Below are 26,915 nucleotides of genomic sequence, written 5' to 3'. Positions count from 1 at the left end.
GCTTTCTTGGCCTTTTCTCAGAGAATATGATTGATAACAAAACTTTTTCTCCACTCATGGTTAGTGGTTGAATGGTTAGTGATGGCTCTCCCTAAGCTCCTATTCACAGCCTGACAGGAGGCAAAAGGACAAACAGAAGGCCAGATTGGCATGTATTATTACTGTTAATGTAAATCTGACAAGAAGGGTTAACACGATGATGAACATAAAAGTCAGATATCAAATATCAGTGTTTATACAGGGACAATGTAATCAGGCACACAAGAGATTATAATGCATACACACTTAAAGATTATACATAGGTGGGCCCAACTGGGGTCCCATATACGCCAAAGATAAAATAATATAGTTAGCAACTTTTTGAGTTCACCCTTTTTTTTCATTCATTTTTGTAAGACATACTTGTCATTATGATTTAAAAAGAGAAAACACAGTAGTGTGATAATAAATGGCTACATCCAACCACTAACCATGAGTGGAGAAAAAGTTTTGGTGTTTTGAAAAAAGGCCAAGAAAGCTAAAATTCTGCTGGGGTATGTAAACTTTTTGAGCACCACTGTATGTATATATATATATATATATATATATATATATATGTATGTATAAGTGTGTTTTGCCGAATATTTCCTTTGAAAATTATATGTACATGACACTACACTCGTGCAACTCTCGGTAGGGAAATTTGGACCAATTTTTCATACGTTTATTGTGACTCTGGCCTTAGACTGGGGCTGACATTCAACACATTTGGAAAGATTTCTGACCTTGTGTCTCAGTATGTTGCATGTAGCAATGTGACACCATAGGAAATTATTGCATTTAATGTTGCGATGTGTCACTGCGATTTGTGTTGCACGACACGTTGTCGTGTAGCCGTAGCCTCATTCTAAGATACATTGATTTCTATAGAAGTTACACAGGTCACTAAACCGTAAAGTAACTTGCACACCACTTTGATTATGAGAACTGTTTCCCCAAGTTTACCAGATAGAGGTACATATTGGTAACTTAAAAACGAGAATATCACATATCTTACGAATGTTATCATTATTAATATATGATATATTTACTATCACCAAACACATTAAAAGGGTATTCCCATCTTCAAGATCCTATTCCAATATGTAGTAGGTGTAATAACCCCTTAACGACCGCCGATACGCCTTTTAACGGCGGCAGTTAAGGGTACTTAAACCCCAGCGCTGTTAATTAACGGCGCTGTGGAAAAAGTGAATAGCGCTTCCCCAGAGTCGGATTATCTCTGGGGTCTTGGTGGCCGGGGTAGCCGAGACCCCAGAGAACATGATTCGGGGTTTTTTACTGACCCCCTAGTTGCGATCGCCGGTAATTAACCGTTTACCGGCAGTTGCAAAAAAACCAAAACGCGATTTCCCATTTAATTTCTCTGTCCTCCGATGTAATGGCACATCAGAGGACAGAGAAATGGGGTCCCCGATAGCCCCCCGATACTCACCTGTCTCCCCCGGTGCTCCTTGTGGCTTCCGATGGGTGCCGCCATCTTTTTCCGGCCAAAAAATGGCGGGCACATGCCCAGTGCGCCCACCAGCCGGCACCCGGAAGATCTTTGGGGTCTCGGATGCCGGGGGTAGCCGAGACCCCAAAGAACATGATCGGGGTCGGTTTTTACCAACCCCTGTTTTGCGATCGCCGGTAATTAACTGTTTACCGGTGGCCTCAAAAAAAAAAAAGCAATGTGTTATTCTCTATCCTCTGATGTGATCGCACATCAGAGGACAGAGAAATAGGGGGATTCGGGGACCCTGTTATACTTACTGGTGTCCCTGGGTCCTCCTGCATCCCCACCTGCCCGCTGGCTTCTTCATGCGGCAGCTAGAGGAGTTGGGGCTAAATTTAGTGTTAGGGTTAGGGTTGGGGCTAAATTTAGGGTTAGGGTTGGGGCTAAATTTAGGGTTAGGGTTAGGGCTAAATTTAAGGTTAGGTTTGGGGCTAAATTTAGGGTTAGGGTTGGGGCTAAATTTAGGGTTAGCGTTGGGGCTAAATTTAGGGTTAGGGTTGGGGCTAAATTTAGGGCGTCCAATCTCAATTCCAGCCAATTCTACATTGAAAAAGTAAAACGGCACTCCTTCTCTTCCAAGCTCTGCGGTGCGCCCAAACAGTGGTTTACCCCCACATATGGGGTATCGGCGTATTCAGGAGAAATTGCACAACAAAATTTATGGTTAAATTTCTGTTTTTACACTTGTGAAAATAAAAAAAAAATGGTTCTAAAGTAAAATGTTTGCAAAAAAAAGTTAAATGTTCATTTTTTCCTTCCACATTGTTTCAGTTCCTGTGAAGCACGTAAAGGGTTAATAAACTTCTTGATGCGGTTTTGAGAACCTTGAGGGGTGTAGTTTTTAGAATGGTGTCACACTTCATTATTTTCTATCATATAGACCCCTCAAAATGATTTCAAATGTGATGTGGTCCCTAAAAAAAAATGGTGTTGTAAAAATGAGAAATTGCTGGTCAACTTTTAACCCTTATAACTCCCTAACAAAAGAAAAATTTGGTTTCCAAAATTGTGCTGATGTAAAGTAGATATGTGGGAAATGTTATTTATTAACTATTTTTCGTGACATATCTCTCTGATTTAAGGGCATAAAAATACAAAGTTTGAAAATTGAAAAATTTTAAAAATTTTCGCCATATTTCCGTTTTTTTTCATAAATAATCGCAAGTAATATCGAAGAAATGTTACCACTAACATGAAGTACAATATGTCACGAAAAAACAATCTCAGAATCAGCGGGATCCGTTCCAGAGTTATAACCTCATAAAATGACAGTGGTCAGAATTGTAAAAATTGTCTCGGTCATTAAGTACCAAATTGGCTCTGTCACTAAGGGGATAATAGTAATAATATTAGCAAATACCTCCAATTAGAAATGTAGTATAGTTCTTCTGATTCGCTATGTGCTTACCTCATGTTCAGGGCATTACAGTAGCTTAGGTATCCATGGTTATGACCACTAAAAAATAACTAACTACTTGAGTGGTCGTAACCATGGATACCTAAGCTACTGTTATCCAGCACATGGAGTTAGTGACATAGAACTATACTACATTTCTAATAAGAGGTGTCTGCTAATATAATTAGCATTACGCATACTACATATTGGGATAGGATCTTGGAGTTGGGAATAAAACTTTAACCTTGTTTCACTTCTAGAGTTTCAGAGCAAGAGCAAATCAATAAGATGAGCCCCAGCAACCTTGGTATCGTTTTTGGGCCTGCATTGATGCGACCACGTCCCACAGATGCTACTGTTTCTTTGTCATCTCTGGTGGATTATCCTCACCAAGCCCGAATTGTGGAAGCACTAATTGTCTTCTTTGATAAGATCTTCGAGGAGAATCCTATAACCATGGATAAGTTATCAAGGACCAATGACGTAAGCTTTTTCCATAAACCTGTTGGATTTCTTTGATGTATAACTGTTGGGCTAAGTTTACATTGCATTTGCTGTGCATATTCAGAGTATGAAAGGGGAAGGCTCCAGTGCTTCTCAAACTGTGAGGCCCAGACATCATTTTGGTGTGTCTGATGAGGCCTCAGTGGGAAAAGTTTGAGAAGCTCTTGTCTAAACTATCCATAAGCACCAATCACCTAGTGGAAGTCAAGAGAGCAAACTTTTCTTTACTGTAAAGAAAAGCACAGATAATTGTGCTTGTGTATGCAGTGTATGATCTCTAAAAGGGCTAAAAAGTTAAAGATGACAATTCCTTTGTATTTTAGGCAATATATATATATGTAGGTTAAAAAATTGGAACAGCACCAGACACAGTACCTTAACAAAGTGCACGCATCCCCAGCCAGCAATCTCAGAAGGCTCCTTGTAATAGTAGAAAAAAGGGGGAAACAGCACAGCAGACTTCTAGAAAAAAAAGTGATGTTTATTTGCCCAAATGGCGTGGCGACGTTTCCGATACAATCCTTTCTCAAGCCATATATTATATATATATTAATATATTATACATATATTATATATATACAGTAGAGACCAAAAGTTTGGACACACCTTCTCATTTAAAGAGTGAAGGCATCTCTGGGAACTCCTTAAAGATTGTTGGAAGACCATTTCGGTGACTACCTCTTGAAGCTCATCAAGAGAATGCCAAGAGTGTGGAAAGCAGTCATCAAAGCAAAAGGTGGCTACTTTGAAGAACCTATAATATAAGACATATTTTCAGTTGTTTCACACTTTTTTGTTAAGTATATAATTCCACATGTGTTAATTCATAGTTTTGATGCCTTCAGTGTGTATGTACAATTTTCATAATCATGAAAATACAGAAAAATCTTTAAATGAAAAGGTGTGTCCAAACTTTTTGTCTGTACTTTATATCTATAATATAACGCTGGGAGCGTCACTCTGTCCAACCACTTTATAGACTGTGCAAACGCCTGCGCAGTCTGGACCCCACAGAGTGACGCAGCCCAGAGGAGATCGCGGTATGCGTAAGCACTGAACGCATACAGCGATCTCCGACGGAGAAGCAGGGACGTGCCAGGAGGGTGAGTATGCTATATTCACCTGTCCCCCGTTCCACCGCTGCGCGTAGCTGTCTTCTGCATTCTCTGACTGTGACGTTCAGGTCAGAGAGAGCGATGACGCGATTAGTGCATGTCGGCACCGCCCTCTGACTGAACAGTCACAGCCAGAGCACCCAGAAGAAAGAGTGGCGCGCTGCGGTGGAACGGGGGACAGGTGAATATAGCAAGTGCCGGGGGCCTGAGCCAGTGGCGATGCCGGCACCTGACCTCCATAGAGCGCTGGTGTCCCCGCCTGCTCAGGCCCAGCGACGATAGGTATGTCTTTTTTTTTTATATCACAGCAGCATACAGAGCATATAATACTATGGAGCATCTTATGGGTGCCATCAACCTTTATGGAGTAGCATACGTGGCATATACTATGGAGCATCAACCTTTATGGAGCAGTGTACAGGGTATATGGATGGGAGCAGCACATTACAGAATGGGGACGCAGGATGGAAGCACATGACAGAACTGGGGCGCAGGATGGGAGGAGCACATGATATAATGGGGGTGCAGGATGGGAGCAGCACATGACAGGATGGGGCGCAGGATGGGAGCACATGACAGGATGGGGGCACAGGATGAGAGCAGCACATGACAGGATGGGGTGCAGGATGGGAGCAGCACATGACAGAATTATGGTGCAGGATGGGAGCAGCACATAACAGCATGGGGCTGCAGGATGAGGAGCACCACATCACAGGATGGGGCCCAGGATGACAGCAGCACATGACAGCACAGGGTTGCAGGATGAGGAGCACCACATGACAGGATGGGGGCGCAGGATGGAAGCATCACATGACAGGATTAGGGTGCAGGATGGGAGCACATGACAGGATTAAGGCCTCAGGAAGAGAGTAGCACATGACAAGATGGGGCTGCACCTGACAGGATTAGGACACAGGATGGAAGCACCACATACCAGGATGGAGACCATATACCAATATAAATGCTCACCATCTGGGCGTCGAACGGGTTCAATAGCTAGTATATATATATATAGATATAAACAAGAATTGAAAGACTGTTGGTTGGCTACAAAAAGCCTCTACAAGCTGTGATACTTTCACAGGATGTTACTAGGTACTAACCATGCAAGCTGCCCAAACTATCGAATCAGCCAATTTTCCTTTTTGTAATTTTTAAAATGTAAAGGTGACTCTATATATATAGATATATATCTATATATATACAGTATATATATAGATATATCTATATATCTATATATAGAGAGAGTCACCTTTACATTTTTCACAGCTTGTAGATGCTTTTTGTAGCCAACCAACAGTCTTTCAATTCTTTTTTGCGGGATTTTCATCCATTTTTCCTTGGAAAAGTCTTCCAGTTCTGTGAGATTCCTGGGTCGTCTTGCATGCAGTGCCATTTTGAGATCAGGGCATTGTGAGGGCCATTCTAAAACCTTCAGCTTGAGCCTTTTGAGGTACTCAATTGTGGATTTTGACATGTGTTAGGATCATTATCCATTTGTAGGAGCCATCCTCTTTTCAATTTCAGATTTTTTACAGATGGTGTTATTTTTGCATCAAGAATTTGTTAAAATTTAATTTAATTCATCCTTTCCTCCACCCGTGAAATGTTCCTTGCACTATTGGCTGCAACACAACCCCAAAGCATGATTGATCCACCCCCATTGCTTAATGGTTGCCGAGATGTTCTTTTCCTGAAATTCTGTGCCCTTTTTTCTCCACACATACCTTTGAACATTAAGGCCAGAGTTTTATTTTATCCTCATTGATTCACAGGACTTTTTTTCCAAAATGTATCAGTCTTGTTTAGATCTTCTTTTGCATACTTCTGACTCTGAATTTTACGGTGACGACTCAGGAGAAGTTTTCTTTTGATGACTCTTCCCTGAAGGCCATGTTTGTGCAGCTGTCTCTCAACAGTAGAACAATGTACCACAACTCCAGAGTCTGCTAAATCTTTCTGAAGGGCTTTTGCAGTCATGCGGAGGTTCTGATTCGCTTCTCTAGCAAGCCAATGAGCAGCTTCTACTGAAATTTTGTTGGGTCTTCCAGACGCTAACTTGACCTACACTGTTCCTGCTAACTGTCATTTCTTAATTACATTTCAAACTGAGGAAAGGGCAACTTGAAAATGCTTTTCTATCTCTTCTTATAGCCTATTCCTGCTTTGTAGGCCTCCACCGCTTTGATTTTCAGAGTGCTAGGCAGCTGCTTAGGAGAACTTATGGCTGCTGTTTGTTTGGCACAAGGTCAGAGAATAGCTGGGTTTTTATAAAGCTGTGAAATTTGCACAACAACAATTATGGTGAACAAGCTATAAACATATCAGGCTAATTAACCCCTTCATGACCTTGGGATTTTTCATTTTTCCGTGTTCGTTTTTCACTCCCCTCCTTCCCAGAGCCATAACTTTTTTATTTTTCCGTCAATTTGGCCATGTGAGGGCTTATTTTTTGCGGGACGAGTTGTACTTTTGAACGACATCATTGGTTTCAGCATGTCGTGTACTAGAAAACGGGAAAAAAATTCCAAGTGCGGTGAAATTGCAAAAAAAGTGCAGTCCCACACTTGTTTTTTGTTTGGCTTTTTTTGCTAGGTTCACTAAATGCTAAAACTGACCTGACCGGGTCATTACGAGTCCATAGACACGTAACATGACTAGGTTATTTTTTACCTAAGTGGTGAAAAAAAAATCCAAACTTTGCTAAAAAAAAAAAAAAAAAAATTGCGCCATTTTCCGATACTCGTAGCGTCTCCATTTTTCATGATCTGGGGTCGGTTGAGGGCTTATTTTTTGCGAGCCGAGATTACGTTTTTAATGATAACATTTTGGTGCAGATATGTTCTTTTGATCGCCCGTTATTGCATTTTAATGCAATGTCGCAGCGACCAAAAAAACGTAATTCTGGCGTTTCGAATTTTTTTCTTGCTACGCCGTTTAGCGATCAGGTTAATGCTTTTTTTTAATTGATAGATCGGGCGATTCTGATACCAAATATGTGTAGATTTGATTTTTTTTTATTGATTTATTTTGATTGGGGCGAAAGGGGGGTGATTTAAACTTATATTTTTATTTTTTTCACATTTTTTTTTACTTTTTTTTTCACTTTTGCCATGCTTCAATAGCCTCCATGGGAGGCTAGAAGCAGGCACAGCACGATCGCCTCTGCTACAGAGCAGCGATCTGATGTTCGCTGCTATGTAGCAGAAAATCAGGTGTGCTGTGAGCGCCGACCACAGGGTGGCGCTCACCGCTGCCGGGGATCTGTAACCGTAGAGGTCTCAAGGACCTCTATGATTACAATACTGAAGCATCGCCGACCTCCGATCATGTGACGGGGGTCGGCGATGCCGTCATTTCCGGCCACCCGGCCGGATGCGGTAGTTAAATGCCGCTGTCTGCGTTTGACAGCGGCATTTAACTAGTTAATAGGTGCGGGCAGATCGCGATTCTGCCCGTGCCTATTACGGGCACTTGTCAGCTGTTCAAAACAGCTGACATGTCCCGGCTTTGATTCGGTCTCACCGCCGGAGCCCTGCATCAAAGAGGGGCTTCTGACCTCGGACGTACTATCCCGTCCGAGGTCAGAAAGGGGTTAAGGTCTGAAACCTTGATCCAAGTTGTCTGAGCACACAAATCTCCAAGGGTGCCCAAAATTTTGCATTGGCCGATTTTCCTTTTTGTAATTTTTAAAATATAAAAAATGACAATATATTCCATATGCCACTGTATATGGAATTTATGGTTTATGCTCCCAGAGTTTGACTACTAGGAGAAGAAACTAAACCATAGCTTCCGCTTTGGAGGCTATAGAAAACTCCAGGTGAAGCAGCAGATATTAAGATATCTGATCACTGGATCTTTTTTTTAGGTGTTCATGTTTATTGCTCCATTCAGACAGTCTGATCCAGCCTATTTAACCCCTTTCTGACCTCGGATGGGATAGTACGTCCGAGGTCAGATCCCCTGCTTTGATGCGGGCTCCGGCGGTGAGCCGCATCAAAGCTGGGACATGTCAGCTGTTTTGAACAGCTGACATGTGCCCGTAATAGGCGCGGGCAGAATCGCGATCTACCTGCACCTATTAGCTAGTTAAATGCCGCTGTCAAACGCAGACAGCGGCATTTAACTACCGCTTCCGGCCGGGCGGCCGGAAATGATCGCATCGCCGACCCCCGTCACATGATCGGAGGTCGGCGATGCTTGTACCTTGTAACCATAGAGGTCCTTGAGACCTCTATGGTTACTGATCGCCGGTAGCTGTGAGCGCCACCCTGTGGTTGGCGCTCACAGCACACCTGCATTTCTGATACTACTATGTAGCAGAGGCGATCGTGCTGTGCCTGCTTCTAGCCTCCCATGAAGGCTATTGAAGCATGGCAAAAGTAAAAAAAAAAAAGTAAAAAAAAATTTGAAAAAAATAAAAAAATATTAAAGTTTAAATCACCCCCCTTTCGCCCCATTCAAAATAAATCAATAAAAAAAAATCGAACCTACACATATTTGGTATCGCCGCGTTCAGAATCGCCCGATCTATCAATAAAAAAAGCATTAACCTGATCCCTAAATGGCGTAGCGAGAAAAAAATTAAAAACGCCAGAATTACGTTTTTTTGGTCGCCGCGACATTGAATTAAAATGCAATAACGGGCGATCAATAGAGCGTATCTGAACCAAAATGCTATCATTAAAAAACGGCAGCTCGCCACGCAAAAAATAAGCCCTCACCTGACCCCAGATCACGAAAAATGGAGACACTACGAGTATCGGAAAATGGCACAATTTTTTTTTTTTTTGCAAAGTTTGGATTTTTTTTTCACCACTTAGATAAAAAATAACCTAGTCATGTTAGGTGTCTATGAACTCGTAATGACCTGGAGAATCATAATGTCAGGTCAGTTTTAGCATTTAGTGAACCTAGCAAAAAAGCCAAACAAAAAACAAGTGTGGGATTGCACTTTTTTTGCAATTTCACCGCACTTGGAATTTTTTTCCCGTTTTCTAGTACACAAAATGGTAAAACCAATGATGTTGTTCAAAAGTACAACTCGTCCCGCAAAAAAATAAGCCCTCACATGGCCATATTGACAGAAAAATAAAAAAGTTATGGCTCTGGGAAGGAGGGGAGCGAAAAATGAACACGGAAAGACGAAAAATCACAAGGTCATGAAAGGGTTAATGACCATGATAGGCTATAGTTGTATATAGATCTTGGGGATCAGCCCTGTGTGCACTACCTTACTTCATCATATAAGTGTAAGTGTAAAAACAGCTTCATAATACAGCATGTCAATCCCATAAAAAGAACTCAAAGTGTGGCCCCATTTATGACTTCTAAAAATTCAGGTTGTAGTAAGAAGTAATGCCCTCGAATGTATAACGTCTAATAGTTTAGAATTATAGTGAAAAAATACAGATGTATGAGGGGCGATTCAAAAGTAATGATAATCAATACTAAACACAATGAATATAGTAAAACATTTTTTTATTTTTCTACATAGTCTCCTAACAAGTCTATACATTTAGTCCATCTCTTTTCTAAACTTAGAATTCCCTTTGAAAAAAATTCTTGATCTTGACCCTCAAAAAAATCCCCAACAGCGGTTATCACGTCGCTGTTGTCGTCAAATTTCTTGCCTCGGAGGTTTTCCTTGAGCCGAGGAAAGAGAAAGAAGTCACTGGGGGCTAGATCTGGCGAATAGGGGGCATGTTCCAACAGTTCAAAGCCCGCTTCTTGAATGGTAGCCATGGCAACTGCAGCTTTTATGAGCTGGCGCGTTATCTTGGTGAAACAGCAATCCAGCCCTCAGTTTTTGCGCCTTTTCTCCTTGATAGCCTCCCGCAATCTTCTTATTTGTTCTGCGTAGTAGGAGCCCGTAATAGTGGCTCCCTTCTCCAAATAGTCCACCATAATAATTCCTTCAGTGTCCCAAAAAACGGACGCCATAACCTTCCCTGGTGAGCTTGACACTTTGAATTTCTTCGTTGTCGGGAATCGTGGTATATTTAAGTGATTTTTTTTTCCTGGACTAGTGGGTACCTAAGAGAGAAGAAAACATTTTATTTTAATTTCTGTGTGCAATAGAAATAACCGATTATCATTACTTTTGGATCGCCCCTCGTACATGGTTGATGCATCACAGGCAACATGATGTACTGAAATAGAATTTAACAATGCGATAGGTTGTCAAAACCTTAACCATGAATGAAAAAAGCAAATTGAAAAAAGAAACCAATGGATATGGAATGGAGAATAGAAGGAATATAGGAACTAATTAAGGCAATATATAGTAGTGTTCAAAATAATAGCAGTGTGTTTCAAAACATGAATTAATCACAAAATCTATATACTAGTTTTTATTTCCAGCATTGGGAACATTGTACACTGTTTTCTAATTCTAAACATGAAGAAAAATGTATATAATTTTTAACTAAAGAAAATAAAAAAAGAACATTTGGCTGTTCTTAAAAATAGCAGTGTGTGAATTTGTCTTTACAAACTCACAATATGTACCGTATTTTTCCGACCATAAGACGCACTTTTTTTCCTCCAAATTTGGGAGGAAAGTGTGGGTGCGTCTTATGGTACGGATGTAGCATGTGGGGAGGGGGGCAGCAGTGAGTGGGATCGCACTGTTATCCCACTTCAGGATGTCCCCGCTGCCCAGAATCAGTGCTGGAGAAACCATGTGCTCCCGACTATTAAGTGCAGTGAATATTCATTAGCGGCTCCCCGCCCACCTATCAGCTGAGTGGTGAGCCGGGAGCAGCAAATGCTTAAGCAGGGACACACATGGCTTCTCCAGCGCTGATTCCTGCAGCAGCTGGGCAGGTCTGTGTGTCTGGGGGAGAGGAGGCAGCAGCAGGGGCCAAGGGAGAGAGGAGATGGCTGCATACCTGCCTGCCATGCCTGGGCTGGACGCTGAGTTCTGTGCAGGAGGACCTGTGATGATGTCAGGAGTGGGCGGGCTGGAGCATCACATGGCAACTCAGAGCCCTCCCTCTTCTTGACATCATCACAGGTCCTTCAGGCTCTCCAGTCTCCACTGCAGCTTCCTCATAACCTGTGCTATGGAAATGAAAGAGGGACTGCTCTGTGTACAGTAATGGGATGCTCCAGCTTTAACCTCACCATAGTGTGGCTGGCTGCCACATTTAAGAGGTTAGTCTTTACAAAACACAATAAAGCACTCTGCCACTCCTTTGGTGAACTATAACTCCCAGCATGTCATAGGATCTGCAGGACATGCTGGGAGTTATAGTTCTCCCATGGGATTTTAAAGCAGCACTCCAGTGTTATTTTGCAGTGCTGGAGTGGTGCTTTAAATATAAGCCCTGTGCCCCCATTCTTATACTCACCCTCCAGCATCTTCATATAGTACTGTACAGACACCACACTTGTCCCGCAGCTTCCAACATAATAACATACTATTATATGTGGTGTTATTATATATAATAGTATGTCATTTATGTTATTAAATATTTTACCACATTTTTTAGCTTCAAATATTTTTTTTTCCCTATTTTCCACCTCTAAAACCTGGGTGCGCCTTATAGTCCGGTGCGTCTTATAGTCCGAAAAATACGGTACTTTCTTTTGTGTATTTTGCATTCTTGTGAATCACTAACCTAATATTTAGTTCTATAACCACAGGTTTTTTAGAACTGCTTCACATCTATGTTTTATAGAGTCAACTAACTTCTGGCTGTTAACTGTTATTCTAGCCCAGGATGCTTGGACTACATGTCACAATTTTTTGTGTTCTAACGGATTAAGGTCCCGGGCTTGGGCTGGCCACTCCATAGGGTTTACCAAAAATTGTAAAGGTGACATTAGTAGAAACAGAGCTTATCAAAAAACTAATACTCCTAAAAATTAACTTTTGTTGAACATATTAAAAATCCAATATACTAAAAGTAGAATAAATTGTCCAATCAGGCACAAAAAAACACTCTGACTGAAGGACAATAGGGAAAGTTTAACCCAATAGTCTTAAATTGTTTAACCTGTGCTGATGAGACAGGGAACAATTAATAATCATGAAGTAGAAATTCTCACTCACCCTAATCTCACCCTGAGGACAACACTGCCTAACTGTGGAGGTTGGCACCCTAGTTTAAACATAATGTGGCACCCCCCTCTCTAAAGGCTCACCCTGTGTGGCCCTTGCAAAACCCTAGTCTGCACTGATAAAGAATTATTAGTTGTAGGGGAAATAATGCACCTGGCCACTCTATAACCTCAATTTTGTTGGACTGGAACCGAGATTTTTCTCATTTATTGGTGTGTTTAGGGTCGTTGTCTTGTTGAAACACCCATTTCAAGGGCATATCATTTTCAGTGTAAGGCAACATGACCTCTTCATGTATTTTAACATATGCAAACTGGTCCATGATCCCTGGTATGCGGTAAATAGGTCCGTCACCATAGTAGGAGAAACATGCCTATATCATGATGCTTGCACCACCATGCTTCACTGTCTTCAGAGTGTACTGTGGCTTGAATGCAGAGTTTGGGAGTCGTCTGACGAACTGTCTGCAGCCCTTGTACCCAAAAAGAACAATTTTACTTTCATCAGTCCACAAAATGTTTCTCCATTTCTCTTTAGGCTAAGTGATGTGTTCTTTGGAAACTTGTATCCGCTTCAGTACATGTCTTTTTTTAACAGTGGGACTATGCAGGGACTTCTTGCTAAAAGATTAGCTTAACACAGGCGTCTTCTGTCGCAGTACTCACAGGTAACTTGACACTGTCTTTGATCATCCTGGTGGTGATCATTGGCTGAGCCTTTGCCATTCTGGCTATTCTTCCATCCATTCATGTGGTAGTCTTCCGTTTTCTTCCACATCTCTCTGGTTTGGCTTTCCATTTTGAAGCATTGGAGATCATTTTAGCTGAAGCCTATCATTGTCTGCACTTATTTATAAGTTTTACCCTCTCCAATCAACTTTTTAATCAAAGTAAGCTGTTCTTCTGAACAATGTCTCGAAGGACCCATATTTCTCAGGCTTTCAAAGACAAATTCATGTACATGTTCTGGCTTCAGCCTTAAATAATGGCCACCTGAATCACACCCGTTTCTTCACTGAATGATTGACCTCACTAACTCCACACTGCTATTATTTTGAACACCCCCTTTCAAAATAGTTATTCTAAGGCCGGGATCACACATACGCGAGCGGAGCGTGCAGCCGCACAGCAACACATGGAGCTGCACGCTCCGCTCCCAAGTGCTGGCGCCAGAGGAGGGATTTCACCTGCGAGACTCGGCCGTATCTCGCGTATGTGTGATCCCGGCCTAATACACAGACTCAAAAAGATGGAGATCATGAATGCTGTCTTTTTGGTTTTCTTAGAATCTACTAGACCAACTAGTGAATTGTTTGACATTTGGTAATATAATTTATACCAAAAACAGTGATTAATCTGGTTAGTCATATTGGATTGCTATTATTTTGAACACTACTGTAGATGAGTAAAGGGACAGCAGACAAATAGCCACGGTGAAGTAAAATCAACAGTCTGACCACCATGCTCAAACTCATTGGTCATCATTCAGATAATGTTTTGCAAGCTGTTCACATGTCTGTGCTTTTTGCCTGACATTTTTACCAAAATAAAAATAGAACGTCAGCTTTTGATTTAAGTCATGGATACAAGTCTATTGCTCTGTGAAAATCATGGACTGCACATTTGCATCTTTATGCTGTCAAGTTTTAACATTGTAGTGGACAGGAGAAGTTTTGCAATTTTTTTTTTTATATGGAGAAAATTGCAGATGAAATTAAGTTCCAAAATTCTCATGATAAATTGGCCTGAGGGAGGCCATAATAAATCATATGATCTTGTAGCCCATAGCACTATAACAACATCCAGCATTGATATTGTAATTTCTCACTGAGGTAGCTCTGATCCATGAGACATGAAAGGTTTCAAACAGGAAGGTTCTACAAGAATAAACTAGAAGTTTGCTTCAATACGGATTTGGTTGTGTTTTATCTGCAGGACTCCTCTTCCCAGGAAAATGTACCTGAACTTCACATCACGACTGAAGAGGAGGTGGTTGAAGTAGCTAGCGATTTCCAGTCTACAGTATTCAGGGGTGAGTTACATATCTGCTCTTCTGATACAAATCCCTTGCTTGCCTTAACACATTCATAGAGTGAAATGATAACAGCCAATATAGTCAGGAACTTGGTGCTAGTGATGACTAGTGATAACATTCCTGTTGCCTATACCTGTAATTAGTAGGAACTTATTACATGTGTTTTTACTGCACTGCTTCTATATCAGTAGGATCATGACTGTATATGTACCAAGTATGATGAGCGAACGTTCATGACTGTATATGTACCAAGTATGATGAGCGAACGTGCTTGTATATTATGTTCAAGTACCCGCAGCTGCATGATTTGCAGCTGTTAGACAACCTGAACACATCCAGGGATTGCCAGTTTGTTAGGGAATCCCGACATGTTTTGAAGCTATCAGCTGCAAATCATGCAGCTGCGGGTACTTGAATATAATATATGAGCACGTTTGCTCATCATATTTGGTACATACAGTACAGACCAAAAGTTTGGACACACCTTCTCTATTAAAGATTTTTCTGTATTTTCATGACTATGAAAATTGTACATTCACACTGAAGGCATCAAAACTATGAATTAAAGGGACTCTGTCACCTGAATTTGGCGGGACTGGTTTTGGGTCATATGGGCGGAGTTTTCGGGTGTTTGATTCACCCTTTCCTTACCCGCTGGCTGCATGCTGGCTGCAATATTGGATTGAAGTTCATTCTCTGTCCTCCATAGTACACACCTGTGCAAGGCAATCTTGCCTTGTGCAGACGTGTACTATGGAGGATAGAGAATGAACTTCAATCCAATATTGCAGCCAGCATGCAGCCAGCGGGTAAGGAAAGGGTGAATCAAACACCCGAAAACTCCGCCCATATGACCCAAAACCAGTCCCGCCAAATTCAGGTGACAGAGTCCCTTTAACACATGTGGAATTATGTACTTAACTTAAAAAGTGTGAAACAACTGAAATTATGTCTTATATTCTAGGTTCTTCAAAGTAGCCACCTTTTGCTTTGATGACTGCTTTGCACACTCTTGGCATTCTCTAGATGAGCTTCAAGAGGTAGTCAGTGGGAATGGTTTTCCAACAATCTTGAAGGTGTTCCCAGAGATGCTTAGCACTTGTTGGCCCTTTTGCCTTCAATCTGCGGTTCAGCTCACCCCAAACCATCTCGATTGGGTTCAGGTCTGGTGATGGTGGAGGCCAGGTCATCTGGCGTAGCACCCCATCACTCTCCTTCTTGGTCAAATAGCCCTTACACAGCCTGGAGGTGTGTTTGGGGTCATTGTCCTGTTTGAAAAATAAATGATGGTCCAACTAAACGCAAACCGGATGGAATAGCATGCCGCTGCAAGATGCTGTGGTAGCCATGCTGGTTCAGTATGCCTTCAATTTTGAATAAATCCCCAACCGTGTCACCAGCAAAGCACCCCCACACCACCTCCTCCATGCTTCACGGTGGGATCCAGGAATGTAGAATCCATTCGTTCACCTTTTCTGCGTCGCACAAAGACACAGTGGTTGGAACCAAAGATCTCAAATTTGACTCATCAGACCAAAGCACAGATTTCCACTGGTCTAATGGCCATTCCTTCTGTTCTTTAGCCCAAACAAGTCTCTTCTGCTTGTTGCCTGTCCTTAGCAGTGGTTTCCTAGCAGCTATTTTACCATGAAGGCCTGCTGCACAAAGTCTCCTCTTAACAGTTGTGGAGATGTGTCTGCTGCTATAACTCTGTGTGGCATTGACCTGGTCTCTAATCTGAGCTGCTGTTAACCTGAGATTTCTGAGGATGGTGACTCGGATAAACTTATCCTCAGAAGCAGAGGTGACTCTTGGTATTCCTTTCTTGGGGCGGTCCTCATGTGAGCCAGTTTCTTTGTAGCGCTTGATGGTTTTTGCCACTGCACTTGGGGACACTTTCAAAGTTTTTTCGGACTGACTGACCTTTATTTCTTAAAGTATGATTAGTGATGAGCGAATATACTCATTACTCGAGATTTCTCAAGCATGCTCGGGTGTCCTCCGAGTACTTTTTTAGTGCTCAGAGATTTTGTTTTTCTTGCCACAGCAGAATGATTTACATCTGTTAGCCAGCATAAGTACATGTGGGGATTCCAACCAGGCAACCCCACATGTACTTATGCTGGCTAACAGATGTAAATCATTCAGCTGCGGCAAGAAAAACTAAATCTCCGAGCACTAAAAATACTCGGAGGACCCCCGAGCATGCTCGAGAAATTTCGAGTAACGAGTATATTCACTCATCACTAGTAATGATGGCCACTCGTTTTTCTTTACTTAGCTGCTTTTTTCTTGCCATAATACAAATTCTAACAGTCTATTCAGTAGGACTATCAGCTGTGTATCCACCAGACTTCTGCACAACACAACTGATGGTCCCAACCCCATTTATAAGGCAAGAAATCCCACTTATTAAACCTGACAGGGCACACCTGTGAAGTGAAAACCATTCCCGGTGACTACTTCTTGAAGCTCATCACGACAATGCCAAGAGTGTGCAAAGCAGTCATCAAAGCAAAAGGTGGCTACTTTGAAGAACCTAGAATATAAGACATACAGTAGGGCAAAAAAGTATTTAGTCAGTCAGCAATAGTGCAAGTTCCACCACTTAAAAAGATGAGAGGCGTCTGTAATTTACATCATAGGTAGACCTCAACTATGGGAGACAAACTGAGAAAAAAAATCCAGAAAATCACATTGTCTGTTTTTTTTATCATTTTTTTTGCATATTATGAAAATACAGAAAAATCTTTAAATGAGAAGGTGTGTCCAAACTTTTGGTCTGTACGGTATACAGTCATGATCTTATTGATCTAGAAGCAGTGCAGTAGAAACATATGTAATAAGTTCCTAGTAATTACAGGTACAGGCAACAGGAATGTTATAATCGAACACTTCGGATTTTTGATGGAAACAAGGAATATGTGTATACGGCCTGAATCAGGAGGAATAACTTCCTAGAATTGAGCGTTGTTCAAATGCTTGGCTATTACTTTAAATTTTTATTAAATTGTTGAGCAATAGTATTAGTTCCAGTTACAAAGTATTAGTGCATGGATATCGCTCTAATTAAGCTTATTCGAACAAAGTAAGCCAACCAATAATCACCTCGGGCAGCACGGTGGCGCAGTGGTTAGCACTACAGCCTTGCAGCGCTGGGGTCCTGGGTTCTAATCCCACCCAGGACAACATCTGCAAAGAGTTTGTATGTTCTCTCCGTGTTTGCGTGGGTTTCCTCCGGGCACTCCGGTTTCCTCCCACATTCCAAAGACATACTGATAGGAATTCTAGATTGTGAGCCCAATCGGGGACAGTGATGATAATGTGTGCAAACTGTAAAGCGCTGCGGAATATGTTAGCGCTATATAAAAAATAAAGATTATTATTATTATTACCTCTACATTTTTAAGCAATTCTAGCTCTGTGTCACATTTGAATTTAAAACACATTATTAATGTGCATAGTACATACAACAGTTTATTGGCAAACTTGAAGCTAAAAGACCAGTGCCTTCAAGGTTGTTTTTTTGTTCGTTTTTTTTTTTTTTTTTTTAATTAACTAACAATACACATGTACAGATGCTTCTCACAAAATTAGAATATCATCAAGAAGTTAATTTATTTCAGTTCTTCAATACAAAAAGTGAAACTCATATTATATAGTCATTACAAACAGAGTGACCTATTGGCTTACAGCCAATGAAAACCCAAAAGTCATTATCTCAGTAAATTCGAATAATTAACAAAAAACACCTGCAAAGGCTTCCTAAGCGTTTGAAAATGTCCCTTAGTTTGGTTCAGTAGGCTCCACAATCATGGGGAAGACTGGACAAATGTCCAGAAGGCAGTCATTGACACACTCCACAAGGAGGGTAAGGCTTCTTTCACACTTCCGTCGGTACCGGGCCGTCACAAAGCGTAGGCGCAACATACTGACAGACTGGTGATTTTTTGCACAACGAGGACGCAGTGTTTCAACGCGTCCGCTGCCCATTGTGAAGTCCAAGGGAGGAGGGGGTGGAGTTCCGGCCGCACCTGCGCAGTTCAAAATGCTGGACCTGACGTACGAAAAAACGTTCCCTTGATCGTTATTTCGCTACGACGGTCCGCCAAATACCGACGCATCCAGTGCACGCCGTATGGAACATATGTCCATACGTCGTGATGCGTCAGTAATACAAGTCTATGGAGAAAAAACGCATCCTGCGGGCAACTTTGCAGGATGCGTTTTTTCTCCAAAACGACGCATTGCGACGGAGGCCAATCGACGTAAGTGTGAAAGTAGCCTTAGCCACAAAAGGTCATTGCTAAAGAAGCTGGCTGTTGACAGAGTGCTGTATCAAAGCATATTAATGGAAAGTTGAGTGGAAGGAAAAAGGTGCACAAGCAACCAGGGTAACCGCAGCCTTGAAAGGATTGTTAAGAAAAGGCCGTTCAAAAATTTGGGGAGATTCACAAGGAGTGGACTACTGCTGGAGTCATTGCTTCAAGAGCCACCATCCACAGACATATTCAGGACATGGGCTACAAGTGTTGCATTCCTTGTGTCAAGCCACTTATGACCAATAGTCAGCGCCAGAAGCGTCCTACCTGGGACAAGGAGAAAAAGAACTGGACTGTTCCTCAGTGGTCCAAGGTGGTTTTCAGATGAAAGTAAATGTTGCATTTAATTTGGAAAGCAAGGTCCCAGAGTCTGTAGGAAGAGTGGAGTGGCGCACAATCCAAGCTGCTTGAAGTCAAGTGCAAATTGCCTCTTCTGAGAAAAAGAGGACTTAACTCTATAGCGCCACCTGTTGGAAGTAGCGATCCTACAAGTCACAATCAACTCTTTAACGAGTCGTGCAATATGACTTAGGATAAAAGCCAAATTAGTATCTCAATTCACAGACACGGTGTTTCGGGCTGTTGGTCCTCGTCAGTGCGAAGTATGAGAAATAATTTGGCTAGGTGAGAGGCTTTCTCCTTATGGAGAGTGACATACCATCTCTGGCTTGTCAAGGTAAGGAGGCTTATTCGCCGTGCAATGCTCATCTGGGAAATATAATGAAGTCAAGTGTGAAGTTTCCACAATCAGTGATGGTTTGGGGAGTCATGTCATCTGCTGGTGTAGGTTCACTGTGTTGTATCAAAGCCAAAGTTAGCACAGCCATCTACCAAGAAATGTTAGAGCACGTCATGCTTCCCTCAGCCGACAAGCTTTCTGGAGATGCAAATGTCATTCTCCAGCAGGAATTGGCACCTCTCCACAATGCCAAAAGTACCAATACCTGGTTTAAAAACAACAGTATCACTGTGCTTGATTGGCAAATTCGCCTGACCTTAACCCCATAGATAATCTATGGGGTATTGTCAAGAGGAAGATGAGAGACACCAGACCGAACCATGCAGATGAGCTGAAGGCTACTGTCAAAGCAACCTGGGCTTCCATAACATTTCAGCAGTGCCACAGTCTGATCACATCCATGCCACGCTGCATTGATGCAGTAATTGATGCAAAAGGAGCCCCGACCAAGTATTGAGTGCATTTACTGAACATACATTTCAGTAGGCCAACATTTTGGATTTTAAAATCATTCTTCTAGCTGGTGTTATAAAGTATTCTAATTTACTGAGATAATGACTTTTGGGTTTTCATTGGCTGTAAGCCATAATCATCAACACTAACAGAAAAAAACAATTGAAATAGATCACTCTGTTTGTAATGACTCTATAATATATGAATTTCACTTTTTGCATTGAAGAACTGAAATAAATTAACTTTTTGATGATATTCTAATTTTATGAGAAGCACCTGTATATTTTAGCTCGTAACGCTGTACCGGCTTTACAGACATGCCACAAATATGAAGGATTTATGTATAACTAATATTACCATCAAAGAGGAGATCCATTCACCGGGCTTTTTGCAGTTGTAAACTGTTATTTTATTACTTTTAGCATCACTTGGCTCATCTGTAGATTCGGAATCAGAGTCAGATGGTGGAGAAGACATCCAACAGGCATGGGAAAGTTTATCCACACATGCCCAATTTTCAAAACAGCACAGTGAGACTAGCACAGATGACATCCCTTACATTGGAGCTGATGCTCAGTCAGAGTCTGAGGAAGATAATGCTCCGAGTCAAGGAAACCTAGCAGAAAATAACACAAACCAGTCTAACAATGTACTATTGGCCTCTCCATTTCTGAGGACTCCTCTGCACTGCCATCATCCTCTCCCCCATATCCGTGTGCTACAAGGAAAAATTGTATTGTGCTCTTCAACTGAACACTGTCCACAGTTTGTTTAAATGACTGCAACCTTCTTATGGGATTTTTCTATCCATAGTGCCTAGCAAAGCAAATATTTATCATTCAGAGTGATAGATTTATAATAAAAGCAGCAGCTTTCAGCTTTGTGTGTACTGAAAATCCGTGTATCCTGAAAAGTGATGGTACAAGGGAACTGACTGACCTCAAGCAGCAGCTCCGCAAAGACTGAAAGAGATTGTGCATTTGTGTGTGGAAATTATAAATCTTGTAATGTGTAATTGCTTAAAATAAAAAAAAAAACTTTTCCTTAACCCCTTGACCCCTGAGCCTATTTTCACCTTCCAGGCCAGGCCAAATTTTTCAATTCTGACCCGTCTCACTTTAAGTGGTAATAACTCTGGAACACTTGAATAGATCCCACTGATTCTGAGAATGTTTTTTCGTGATATATTGTTCATCATGATAGTTGTAAAATTTCTTTGATATTGGAAATTTGGAATACAATTTTGCAATTTTCAAACTTTTAATTTTTATACCCTTAAATCAACGAGTTATGTCACACAAAAGTTTTTTTAAATAACTACTATACATATATACTCGAGTATAAGCCGACCTGAGTATAAGCCGAGGCACCTAATTTTGCCATGAAAAACTGGGTAAACTTATTGACTCGAGTATAAGTTGGGTATGCATTGTCCCCTCATCCCTATCCTGGTATGCATGGCTACCCTATCGCTGTCCTTGTACGCAAAGCTCCCCTGTCCCTGTCTTTGTATGCATAGCTCCCTGTTGTGAATTCCGCTCTAGGGCTCCCTCCGGTGGTTGTAAGTGGTACTTTTGTGAGTTCTTCTCTTAGGCTCCCTCTTGTGGTTTCTAGTGGTATGGCTGCTCCTTGGAGTTAGCTGTCATCAGCTGCCTCCACTTATCGTCTCTTCTGCTCTGCTATTTAGGCCTGGCTCTTTCTTCAGCCAGTGCCACTTGTAAATGGTTCCTGGTTGGATTCACATCTCTTTGGAGTTCCCTGTTATCCTGACCAGTTCAGCAAAGCTAAGTTTTTGCTTGCTCTTTTCTGTCCATAGATTGTGGACTTATCCATTCTGTGCTTTCTATGTTTGTCCAGCTTATCAGTGGGAATTAATTCTGTCTTGCTGGAAGCTCTGGGAGGCAGATTTGCCCTCCACACCTTTAGTCAGGTGTGGAGATTTTTTGTAAACTCTGCGTGGATTTTTGTAGTGTTTTATACTGACCGCACAGTATTCCATCCTGTCCTGTCTATTTAGCTAGACTGGCCTCCTGTGCTCATCCTGGTTTCATTCTGTGTATGTCTTTTCCCTCTCCACTCACAGTCATTATTTGTGGGGGGCTAATCTATCCTTTGGGGATTTTCTCTGAGGCAAGATAGCTTTCCTGCTTCTTTCTTTAGGGGTAGTTAGCTCTTAGGCTGTGACGTGATGCCTAGGGAGAGTTAGGAGCATTCCACGGCTACTTCTAGTGTTGTGTTGAGCTTAGGGACTGCGGTCAGTACAGTTACCACTTCCTTCAGAGCTCGTTCCATGTTGCTCCTAGACCACCGTATCATAACTGCTCCCCCGTTGCTGTCCTTGTATGCATGGCTCCTTATCCCCTATCCTTGTATGCATTGCTCCTATGAAAAAAAACAAAACACATCCTACTTATCTTGCCTGCGTGCCCTCACTGCATCTCGTTCCAGCACCAGCAGCTCTTCCTGCCGAGCGATCACGTGGCCCCGCTCATTAAGGTAATGAATATTAACTCCACGCCTATGAGCGCCAGAACGAATGAGATGCAGCGAGGGCATGCAGGGAAGGTACGTAGGATGTGTGCTGGAAGCCAGCGGCTGTCACTGTGCGTTATTACAGAGAAATGAATATTCACAGCGGCATTTCTCTTTAGCAGCGGCATAGGCTTAAGCTGCAGCCACCGGCTCCTGCCTCTGTGAGCCACTGCTGACGCTCCCGCCTCCATCCTCATTGCTCGTGCTGGCGGCTGGAGCCCCAGTCTGTCTGTCAGCGCGAGCAATGATGATGGAGAAAGGAGCGTCAACAGACACTTCCACAGCCATCATTCGGTGAGGGTGCTGAGGGGTAGAGGGAGGCCCGGTGTGGGCACTAAAGGGCCCCATTACAGTGGCGTGGCCTGCCGACTTTGGCGGTAAGCCACTATATTTGGTGCATAAATGTTACATAGAATTATTGGTTTGCCCCTCATAAGTGCCTCAAAGACAACAAACCTACCCCCCCGGATCACTATGTGACTTAGTCACCAGTAATGGACAGTTTGAGATTAAAATCACTACCCCTCCTCTCTTGTTGTTATTGGTATAGGCCAAGAGGAAAGGGTTGACTGCAAATTTAAATGTGCCTATTTTGTCATAATGTGTTTCCTGTAAAAAAAAAAAACCCACTATGTCTGCTCTCTGAGACGTTATCTCCTTCAGGCCGGGGTCACACTTGAAAGAAATTCGCATAAGCCTTGCATCTCAATACCCAGCACTGCTGCCGGCACTCGGACCGGAGCGCTCAGCTGCATAGAAATACATGCAGCTAAACGCTCCAGTCCCGTGTGCCGGCAGTATTACTGGGTATTGAGACGCGAGACCCGTGCAAGATTCTCGCAAGTGTGACCCCGGCCTCAGGGTGAGCCTTCTCTTTCTAGGGGAATTAAGACCCCTTACATTATGTGATAATACGCAAGTCACATTGAATACTTAAGAGGGCAATGTCTGTTGATGTCAGTTATGTTACTCACTTGTTTGGGATACTCTGAACTTGTCATCCATCTAGGACCTCTGGATGGATATCAATTTCCAGGACCCTCATGTGATTTCTCCAACTTTAAATAATAGAGCAGTATTGGAGCAAAGGGGAGCAGTAGAAACACAAGGAGAATGGGTAGACAAAGACACCTAACATTTTTTAGATAAAATACAAACTTCAATATACAAAATACCATATTTCCCAGGAAAGCTCTTGGGAAGGGGTTACACCTGTGGAACAAAATGAGCCCACTAGGAACTTTGCTAGAACAAGGTAACCTAAAAATTTTAATTTGTGGGGGAAGAGCCCAGGACTAGTCCTGGGCAGAGGGAAGACAACAAAAAAAAAACAAGAAAAAAACAGTCAATAGCCGCCCCAGGCATTATAATATGTATAACCAAGTCATATTACACGACTCGTTTAAAGGGTTGATTGTGACTTGTAGGATCGCTGCTTCCAACAGGTGGCGCTATAGAGTTTAAGTCCTCTTTTTCTCAGATGAGGCAATTTGCATACTACAGAAACCATGCATTTATTTTTTTTTTAAACCAATCAGTATTTATTGAACATTTTTCACAATAAACAACATATCAGAATGAAAAGGGAAGGTGGGGGGGAGGGGAGAGGGGATAAGGGGGAAAATCCAATGCATACCGTATTAAGGACCACAATGTAATCAATACAAAATACATAAATACAGTGTCATATAGAGGATAGAAGAAATAAACAGAAAACCAAAAAACCAGAGCATAATTGTAGGAGCAAACAGTTTAAATAAGGGAAAGGGCAGACTGAGATACAAATGGCGAGGACGTCCAAGGGTCCCACCACGAGAGGACCTTAGCTCTTTTCGATAGACCCCCTGCCATTATGACCTCATAACAAAAATGTAAATCAATCCTGGAGATCAGCTCTGCTCTGGAGGGGGAAACGGAGGTCTTCCAATGCTTCGCGATACATTGCCTAGCAGCCACTAGGATATTAGAAACTATGGGGCGCAGGGGGGCAGGGAGATCGATGAGGGAGATGCCCAGGACAGCGAGTTGACCACTCAGAGCAAGGGGCAAACGGATCAGATCCTCAATCAAAGTCTCCACCTCACGCCAGAAGACCCGGACCTGCGGACACGACCACCAGACATGAGAGGAGGACCCAAGGGCGCCACATCCCTTCCAGCAGCGCGGAGAGGTAGCCGGGAAAACCCTCGCCAATCGGGCGGGGGTGAGGTACCAGTGGAGCTGAATTTTTTTCACCTGCTCCAAGTGGCCCAAACAAGACGAGAACCTAGAAGGGTGTACCATAGCAAATTGCCAATCCTCCAGGGAAGCCTCAAAGCCCAACGCTGACTCCCAGGAAGACATAAAAGGAAGTTTGTCAGTAGAACCAAATGAAATGAGGGCTTTATAAATTATGGAAATGCCATGTGGCACAATGGTGGATGGTCTGAAGAATCTATGGGCCGGGTCCTCTGTCAGAGGCGGGGGTGCACCGAATGACCGCCACGATCTGAGGAAGCTGCGAATCTGCAGGTATTGAAAGAAGTCAGACCCAGTGAGGGAAAATCTCCCTGCAAGGTCCTCAAACGACAAGAGACCATCCGAGCCGAAAAGGTCCGCCACCCGGTGCACCCCACGCCTCGTCCAGGAGGCAAGAGAAATATGGGCAATGGCACACTCCACAGCCTGCAAAGAAACATAGTCAAACATGAACGTTAGGAGAGAAGTGCTAAGGAGCGCCCATAGTTTAGAGGCGTTCCTAATAGAACGGAGACAGGGGCCCACAGGAGGAACTTGAAGTAGTTGGAGCTCCAAAAGCAATCTAAGCGAGTTTTGGGGAGCAAAATGGGATTCAATCAGAAACCAGGGCAAACATGAGTTCCCCTCCCACCATATTTTAAGGGGCTCAAGGATCGCCGCCCTGTAATACGCCTGAACCGCAGGAGCTCCCAACCCCCCTGCAGAGTACGGAAGGGACATAATCCGACGCCTGATCCTATGGGGCTTCTTATTCCAGATAAATCGGTCTATCAAAGATTGAAACGCCGAAATAAACTTTGAGGGGATAAAAAGGGGAAGGCACCGAAAGAGGTACATTATTTTGGGGAGGAATAGCATTTTCGCCGTTTGTATGCGGGCCATCCACGAGAGGGACGCGCTTGATATTTGCTCCATGCCCCTCCTGACCTCCGAAAGAGTTTCTTCGCAATTTACTCGGACTATGTTATCTAGCCTAGTAATCTTGATGCCCAGATATGTAAAGCCCAAGGGAGCCCAAATAAAAGCATATTGAGATTGAATTTGAATCTGAAGGGGGGGGGGGGGGGAGGAAGAGGGGGAAAATTGTGGATTTGGTGAGATTAAGTTTATAATATGAAACCGCCGAAAACTCAGATAGGATGGTGGTGATTGCAGTCAATGAAGTTAAGGGAGAGGTGCAGGTCAGGACCACGTCGTCGGCATAAAGACCAATTTTATGTTTAGTTCCCCCCACCACAATTCCCCTTATGTCCGCGCACTGCCTGACCATGGCGGCCAAGGGCTCCATGATCAGAGCAAAGATGATAGGGGAGAGGGGGCAGCCTTGACGAGTACCGTTCCTAATAGGAAACGTTCGAGACCCGAATCCCGCCGATCGAACCGACGCGCATGGGTTGGAATACAATGCCATAACCGCTTTGCTAATCTGCCCGGTAAGCCCAAATTTCTCCAATGTGAGCTCGATATAGCCCCAGTGCACTCTGTCGAACGCCTTCTCGGCATCGAGCGACAGGAATACACTGGGGAGACTCCCCCTCTCCACCACATCCAAGAGATCTATCAGTCGTCTGGTACCATCCCTAGTCTGTCTGCCAGGAACAAACCCAACTTGGTCGGGGTGAATGAGATCAGGAAGGACTGAGAACAATCTATTAGCCCAGACTTTTGCGTAGATCTTAACGTCGCAGTTTAAGAGTGCTATCGGGCGGAAGTTCCCCGGAGATGTTGTGGGTTTCCCTTGTTTGGGGAGAGTCGCAATGGCAGCCTCCAACCCCTCAGCCCTAATACTGCCAACCGCCAGCCAATTATTAAAAAGACGCAACAGAAAGGGGGCAAGGACAGGAAAAAACTGAGCATAGTAGGAGAAGGGAAAGCAATCAGGCCCCGGGGAGGAACCCTTATTGGCCTCTCTGACAATCTGCGAGAGTTCAGACTCGACAATGGGGGAATTTAGGAAGGAGAGCTGCTCCTGAG

General features: G+C 42.9%; 1 protein-coding gene across 1 annotated transcript in view; it reads left to right on the top strand.

Moving 5' to 3' along the window:
* ARHGAP45 (Rho GTPase activating protein 45) overlaps nucleotides 1-21,219 on the top strand; it is a 161,044-nt gene extending 139,825 nt beyond the window's left edge. The window contains exons 21-23 of the mRNA XM_069739975.1: nucleotides 3,194-3,416; nucleotides 14,558-14,654; nucleotides 20,594-21,219. Of these exons, the coding sequence (XP_069596076.1) occupies nucleotides 3,194-3,416; nucleotides 14,558-14,654; nucleotides 20,594-20,946 (673 nt within the window). The 3' untranslated portion in view covers nucleotides 20,947-21,219. The remainder of the gene's footprint in view (nucleotides 1-3,193; nucleotides 3,417-14,557; nucleotides 14,655-20,593) is intronic.
* Nucleotides 21,220-26,915: the final 5,696 nt, after the last annotated feature.

This window comes from Ranitomeya imitator, chromosome 1 (genome assembly GCF_032444005.1).
Source record: "Ranitomeya imitator isolate aRanImi1 chromosome 1, aRanImi1.pri, whole genome shotgun sequence".
In the NCBI taxonomy this organism is placed as follows: Eukaryota; Metazoa; Chordata; class Amphibia; order Anura; family Dendrobatidae; genus Ranitomeya; species Ranitomeya imitator.
This window is presented reverse-complemented; position numbering and strand designations above follow the sequence as displayed.